The following is an 8,066-nucleotide window of genomic DNA, read 5'->3' on the forward strand; positions in this document are numbered from 1 at the left end:
ACATCGATAAGAAACACGATAAAACACATCACAAATATCTTTTTAACTTATGACTCTATCGGTCATTATAGCCGCGACGCTGTAATTATTGGAAAGTAAATCTGACAGCTTTTGTACGATGTGGTAGTATTTACGTCTAAGGGTAAATTATCCAATAACTATCGAAAAATGATTCATGTTTCTCGATACAGCATGCGCCGGTGGGGATGTACGGTCGGTAAGCTCATAAAATCGTCTAGGTTACATTCGTTTGATATCACTGAAAATGTATAGAGCTTTATATACTGCACCAGTATATCACTTCGAGCAAACAAAAACAGTGGCCGGTATGACGAAGTTAGCGATACCCGCTCGCCAGCATTCTGAGAGGCACTTATGGCAACTGTGCACAACTGCTAAGCAAAAGGTTTTTCAGCTCGCAACAGTGGCGTGGAGGGTGACCAGGACAAGCTCAGCTGTATTATTATGATTCATGCACGGGCGACTGTATTAGTCAGCAAGTTGTGGAAGCTGAACTATATGCGCTCAAAATGACAATGACAACTATTTTCTATTTACGGCAAAAGTCGGGATGCCGCCACTCTCAATATTAAACAAAACTGTTCCCCGTTCCCATAAAGATTCCTTTCAAAATGGCACTTCCATGTCACCACGACAGGTCTTGACGTCAGAAAATGGTGGTGAGGTCAAGTTCAGTTTTGCCATCGTCACGTGATTTATCCACCCAGCAAAGATATATGTCGTCACTACGCGAACATTGTAAGGAAGGAAGAAAACGAAAGGGAGAAGGCAGGGAGGTCAGACACATGTCCGACTGGCTACCCTACGCTGGTGGAATGGGAAAGGGGAGTAGAGAGGAGGGAAAGGAAAGAAGGAAATGATCAATAAATGCGTTTAAGCGTATGTGGCGGAACGAACCTTTTATTAGTGGATCTAAAGAAGATCCCGTTCAGAATCATACATTGCGGTGACGCAGCAGGCACGTGATCTCACACTTGGAACGCCGTAGCGGCGGCGACAACACGTCCACCTAGAAGAGCCGCACTTGGTGTGTGTGCCTATTCGAAGTTCCTCATAAGTGCGGCTGTTCCACAGGTGTGGTCTGAATACAGCCTCACCTTAGCAACGGCCGCGACAGGTGCTGCAACCGGGGAACCTCTCGGCGTGCCTGGAAAACGATCAGCAGATCAGCCCGAGGTCCATGCACTCACAGCCTCAGGGGCAGGTGTCGCCACTGCCGCCGCATCAGCAGCAGCAGCAACAGCAGCAGCAACAGGCCGGTGGGCAACAACAGCAGCCACAGCAGGACCAGTTCCAGGATTACCTTCGGCGCAGGCACCAGGCACTGCAGCAACAGATCCTCAGGCAGCAGGAGGAACTGAGGAGGGTCTCCGAGCAGCTGATGCTTGTGCACTTCATCAACCCCAACCTGGCAGCCACTGTGACGGTACACGACCGATTTCTGTAGCACGTCCGAATGCTCTTTGTAAACCTCTGTACAACAAGGGCGTCCGCAGAACTTTTTGCAGGGGGATGCATCCGTGGGGGGAGTTGGGGGGGGGGGGGGGGGGCGGGAGTGTTCTAAGACGCCAGCCTTTCTTTCACGTCCGTGACATAATCGGCAAGATTAGTCGTAGTGTGTGCCGTTAAAATTTGACTCGCAATTCTGTAGGGCGTTTCACACGAATATGCGGGGTCTGAGTGCGCTAATCAAGCTATGTAGCTTACTGCTACTGCGTAGAACAAATATCCGAAACCCCAAATTCCTGGAGGGGGGGGGGGGGGAGGGCGTGGACGGGAGTCTAGTTGATAGTCTATAGAGCCGTTTTCGCATTTCTTCAAGATCTCGTACTCTCAGATGCGGTTGGGGGAGGGGGGGGGGCGTGCGCGGGAGTCTAGTTTATTTATTTATTTTGAATACCTTAAAGGCCCCAGCTGGGGTATTACATAAGGGATGGGCATTAATTACAGCAAAGAAGTGATTCGAGGGCAATCTTGAATTGATGTGGGTCGGAGTGGTGCACGGTAGTGGCAGGCAGACGGTTCCAGTCCCGTGCGGTTGTCACAAAAAAGGAGCGAAGATGGGCGGCGGTTTGTGCTGGCGGAGGATATACTGCTCTTGAATGGTTTGTGCGGCTTGATGAGCGATGGACTGGCAGGATGGCTGGAACTTCGATGGGAGCATGATAAAATTTGTAAAAAAGGCATAGTCGAGATATGTCACGTCGTAATTCTAGATCAGAAAGGTGAGCACGAGTTTTAAGTTTGGAAACACTGGAATTGTAGGTATATTCAGAGTAGATAAAACGTGCAGCACGGTTTTGAATCGATTCGAGAATGTTGGATAAGTTAGATTGGTGGGGATCCCAGACAGAACGTGCATACTCTAATTTCGGACGAACAAACGTGATATATGATATTAGCTTAACTGATGGGGGCGCAAGTCTTAAGTGCCTACGTAGGAAACACAGAGTGCGATCCGCGGAGTTGACTATGTTAGTCACTTGAGCTGACCAGGAAATGTTACTTGAAAATATGACGCCAAGATATTTGTAGGATTCAGCGGATGAGACTGCAGAGCCGGAAATGGTATATTCTGCTGACTGATGATGGGGCCTGCGATGGAAAGATACCAATGAAGTTTTCTTTATGTTTAAAGACATTAGTCACTTATCACACCAGGATACAATGAGATTAAGGTCGTTTTGAAGAGTATTAATATCTGCGCTGTTTGCTATGGGACGGTATACGACGCAGTCGTCTGCAAAGAGGCGAATGCTAGAAGAGATGTTTGATGGAAGGTCGTTGATGTAAATGAGAAAAAGTAATGGTCCGAGCACTGTACTTTGCGGCACACCAGAGATTACAGAGGAACGGCTAGATGAGATGGAGTTAGCATACACAAACTGTTGACGATTAGTAAGGAAGCTGCAAATCCAATTAAGTACATTTGTATTAATGTTTAAGCGAGAAAGCTTTAGTAGTAGCCGTTGATGTGGGACTTTGTCGAATACTTTTTCAAAGTCTAAAAAGTCTATAGTCTATAGAGCCGTTTTCGCATTTCTTCGAGATCTCGTACTCTCAGATGCGGTTGGTCGGCTTGTACCTTGTAAGAGGGAGAATTAAGTAAGATTTGGGAAGAAAGGAGAATGAATGGAGGGGGATACGAGAAATCTAACATGTATAAATGAATATGCTCGAGAACGAAATGTGGCCCTGTTTCACTATAGGCCAAATATTAGAGGCCTGTCTAGTTCGATTGCAACCCTAGGTGGTTGAAATTTCCGGAGCACTTCACTACGGCGTCCTTCATAATGATATCGTGGTTTCGCCACGTAAAGCCCCGACAGTTGTTATTATTAATCATGACACCGGTCGAAGCACACCGTATCTCCCGAACAGAGACAAAAATATTTTGAAAAAGATCTCTACACGAGTTTTTTTTCTTGAGTGATATGCTGAATACCAGCAAATGTGAGACAACTGTCTACGAGTGTTAATTTCTGTTAAGTATTAACAAGTGTAACTTCAGTAATATAATACCGATGCAAAATATTAGTTTTTTTTAAATATACGCTGTCATGACAATGACACGATGTAAATTGTCATGCATTGAAACAAACAAACAAACAAAAACTGGCGAAGCTTGCACTAAGCCGCGCAAGGCTTGACACAGCGAAACTAGACGATTCTGAAGAATAATCTGATTGCTTCTAGGTTGTTTCTAGGGCCTTAGCTAGGTAATTAGGGCTGTTCCTAGGTTGCTTCTGGGTCGTTGCTGCGCTTTAGCTAGGTGATGCTAGGTTGTTTCTACGTTGATTCTCAGCGCAGAGTGGTTCGAGTTGAACCACACACAGTCACAGACACGACACGGATGTCCAAACTCCAGAGACAGAAACTCGCGCTGAAACCAAGCGTTCGCACCTCTCATAGATCTGCGGGCACGTCGTTGTTGGTGTACGCCTTCTATCGCTTCGGGGCCTTCTCGCAGCCGCCGTTGCCTTTCCTGTTCCCTAGTGTTGGGCTAACTGTAGCCTTCTTCCTTTTTAGTGGACCAGTGGTGAGTAGTGGGATTTACCTCATTTCTGTGGCACATACCTGTTTATGATGCTGGTAGTTTGCTGATAGGCCGCACAAATTTCTGTAGTATATACGCGTTTGTTGGGCTTACTGTTGCTTCCTTCCTTTTTAGTGGACCAGTGTTGAGTAGTGTGATTTACTCAATTTCTGTGCACATACCTGATAGGCCGCACAGGATATAGGCCCCACAGGATGGGCCACACAAGTTACGGCTGCCTTAATCAGCTTCGCTCTTAAAAGCAATACAGTGTTCGGCGAGTGTTAGTAGGCAAGTGGCGAGACCCGCGATCACGTGCACCCACGTATTGAAACACAACGAAGGCAACTGCTCCTTACAAAGAGCCAATCTCGATCATATCATGTGGGGTTGTACTCGGAACCCACCACCTAACTCACAACGAAGGCAACTGCGGAAACATTAATAATTTTACAACAAGCAAATCGTCCAACGAAGGGAAAGCCCACTTAGACACGTTGCCCCCTTCGCCGCTCTGTGAGCTAATATTGTAACAGGATATCGCAGTCACTTATTATTTGCACCACAAAACATCTCGCTAGCCCAGATTCAAGTTGGAACGCCTTATCAGGACTGTTAACGGTATTGTCCATCTCACCAATAATAATAATTTCTGGGGTTTGACGTGCCAAAACTACGATACGATTGTGAGGCGCGTCGTATTGAGGCCTCCGGATTAATTTTGAGCACCCGGGATCCTTTAACGTGCAGCTAAATGTAAGAAAACGGGTGGTATTGCATTTCGCCCTTATCGAAATGCGGCCGCTGTGGCCGAGAGTCGAAACCGTGACCCCGAACTTAGGAGCGTAAAACATCAACCTGCTAGGTACCACGCGGCGGGTCTACCTCATGAAGTTGTACTCCCGCAAAAGAAGTTAGTCACAGTAGAGTTGCGATTTGAGTCGGTCGCTATGTATTCTTGAGAATTTAAACCAGTCAAAAGACGAAGCTCAAAGGAGACACAGTTGTTACTCCAGTCGCTGCGTGTGCCACGTCTCTCCTAGCTCTGTGCTTCGTCTTTTGACTGGTTTAAACTCTCATCTTGCCCACGCTGCATTTGTTCTCAGTGCGAGCAAATGGTCCTAAAGGCACCTTTAACGTACTTGTCATCTCGCTTTCTCTCAGCTAAAGAGGATGCTTGGGCAAGTTGGTACGACATGCTGCAGAGCTGTTGTCTGTTTCCTCCCTTTACTGGTCCTCTGTCTTTTGCGCTGTTTTTACTTCGAGTAGGCTTCCTTCTTCTCTCTCTTTTACAATACTACAGAGTGGCAACGCTCCCCTTTACACGCTGTCCCTGCCAACGACGACACTGTCGGTGCCGACGTCTACGATGGCCGGTCCGGCGACTGCGCTGACGCCGACGCCTTATTTGCTGGCCACGGCGCCCGCTGGTTGTATGGGCAACTCCCTGCAGCAAACGCAGACACAGCAGCTGCAGCAACATCAGCAACAGTCGCTACAACAGCGGCAGCAACATCAGCAACAACATCAGCAGGAGCAGCAACAGCGACAGCAACAGCATCAGCAGGACCGCCAAAACTTGGGCTTCTTGGGAACTGTTCCTCCGGCATCCGTTGCTCCGGTGAGGCCACTCGGAGAACTGAAATATCACACGCAAGAGGGTACAGAAGCCTCAGTTTTGGTGCTAACCCGCAATCTCATTCTTTCGGTACCCATTTATGCGCCCGCTTTTTTTTTTTTCGGCCGCCTATGTGTTCGCTAGATAATATTAGGTGATTCTTTTAGAACGTATACCTCTTTCAATGGGTTGTAGTTTGGTTACAATTAAGTTATCCGATTTTAATGCGGTTTGCGGCGAAGCGTTTAGGAAGGATGAACATTTATTTATTGGCGCGTCCTGTTTTTTGATGTCCAACGCCGGAAAAAAGAATACATGAGAAATATTGAAAACCGCGAAATGATATACAAGAAGGAATGGCTAGACCGGCGCATCGTTCGCGTCAGCCAGCGGCGTTAGAAGTTGGCGACGCCAGTTTCATCACGTTACGTTGGCGCGAAAACCGAGCAATCCATAGTCCCACGCGCGCGCCACGCCGCGTCGCCTTGACGCATGCGCGCTTGCGCGCGCCCGGCGTTCCTCTTGCATGAAATTTGAATTAAAAGTCGCGGGTTTTTTATTTCTTATTTATTGTTTTCTTTCTCTGTTGCACATCAATAAAGGTCATGTGGTATTAAATTTTCATCCTTCCTCAATTTTTTGCCGCAAACCGCATTAAAATCGAATAATTAGTAACGAAACTACACCCAAATGAATTACGTCAATTCTAAAAGAATCGCCCTGTATATGTAGCACTGATGCTAACGTGAGGCGGTACGGTTATGCTGGAGCGCGTGCGCAGTCTGTCTCTTCTTTATTTTCCTCTTGTATTTCTACTGTACCTCCTTCACCACAGTTTACGTTTGAAAACCGAATTTTACGTGTAGGCTCCCATTTCCGCAGTTTCTATTCTTCTACCCGACTCACTCACTCACTCACTCACTCACTCACTCACTCACTCACTCACTCACTCACTCACTCACTCACTCACTCACTCACTCACTCACTCACTCACTCACTCACTCACTCACTCACTCACTCACTCACTCACCTCACTCACTCACTCACACTCACTCACTCACTCACTCACTCACTCACTCACTCACTCACTCACTCACTCACTCACTCACTCACTCACTCACTCACTCACTCACTCACTCACTCACTCACTCACTCACTCACTCACTCACTCACTCACTCACTCACTCACTCACTCACTCACTCACTCACTCACTCCTTTCAAAACTGCTATCATTGCAGGAATTCTGTGCCTGCATAGAGAAACGATTTAGCTTGACTTTGAGAGGTGCTGATATTGAGGATAAATGAGGGCATTTGCCTGACTGAAGGCCTGGAGTGGTATTCGAGGTATAGGGTGAAATATATTTACTTCCTTTTTGATCATTCACTCTTCATGACCAGGTGACCGAAGTCAGATCGGATATGCAGGATTCCACTCGGATCAGGGGCGTAGCCAGAAATTTCTTTCGGGGGGGTTGGGGGGGGGGGGGCGTTCATCCATACTTTATGTATGTTCGTGCGTGCGTTTGTATGTGTGCGTGTATATATACGCAAGCAAAATTGAAAAATTTCGGGGGGGGGGGGGGTGGTTTGAACCCCCTCAACCCCCCCCCCCCCCTCTGGCTACGCCCCTGACTCGGATCTCTGCGGAAAAGACAAAAGAAATGTAATCGAAGTACAATTGTAACACACTCGCCTGACCCCCCTCTACGATATTGCTCTGGGAAGCATCCCGTTACTTTTTCTCGTTATACAGACATGCACGAGCGGCTGTAGACTGAAAGTGATGCCGTATACCGCACAAGACGGCCGGACTGTGACGTTGTGTGTGCGCTTCCCTTCTCTATCTCTCTTTCTTTGCTCTTCTTTCAATTTCCTCTATCCCTTTCTCTTTTGCAGGATAGCATACCGGTTATTCGAAGCTGGTTAACAATCCTGCCTTTGCTCTCTCTCTTCTGTTTTCCTTCCTCCTTGACGCAGGTGTACCCGCTCCAGCTGCCTGCGGACCAAATGATATTCACTTCGAATTTTAGGGCCTCGTCGAACATATACATGGACACTAGCGGCACCAGTAGCGGGGAACAGTAACGACGAGTTGCATCGTGGTGACACGTGAATGCGGGGATGTTCCCGCTGCTTCATTAAAGATTATTACATTTGAAACAACCCACAAGTGGTCTTGTGTTATTGAACATGACTGGCAACTGCATTTCAGAATTTAGGGCGAGAAACAGCTGGTCCCGTGTCTTCTTCTGCAAGTGGTGCTTATCACTGCGAAGTCTGAAGTCATCGACGTAATCTGAGAGGTCTCCTTTCAAACATGTACGCAGCTGAGGTTAATTTCAAATCGGAGTTACACGCAATACTAATTTCTCAATGTTCATATGCCGT

General features: G+C 47.2%; 1 protein-coding gene across 1 annotated transcript in view; it reads left to right on the forward strand.

The window, feature by feature from the left end:
• The window catches only part of LOC119381511 (circadian locomoter output cycles protein kaput), a 33,944-nt gene extending 26,113 nt beyond the window's left edge, over positions 1-7,831 (forward strand). Inside the window, exons 13-15 of the mRNA XM_049412797.1 lie at positions 1,139-1,447; positions 5,361-5,678; positions 7,656-7,831. Of these exons, the coding sequence (XP_049268754.1) occupies positions 1,139-1,447; positions 5,361-5,678; positions 7,656-7,763 (735 nt within the window). The 3' untranslated portion in view covers positions 7,764-7,831. The remainder of the gene's footprint in view (positions 1-1,138; positions 1,448-5,360; positions 5,679-7,655) is intronic.
• Positions 7,832-8,066: the final 235 nt, after the last annotated feature.

Source organism: Rhipicephalus sanguineus, chromosome 2 (assembly GCF_013339695.2).
Source record: "Rhipicephalus sanguineus isolate Rsan-2018 chromosome 2, BIME_Rsan_1.4, whole genome shotgun sequence".
NCBI classification, from domain to species: Eukaryota; Metazoa; Arthropoda; class Arachnida; order Ixodida; family Ixodidae; genus Rhipicephalus; species Rhipicephalus sanguineus.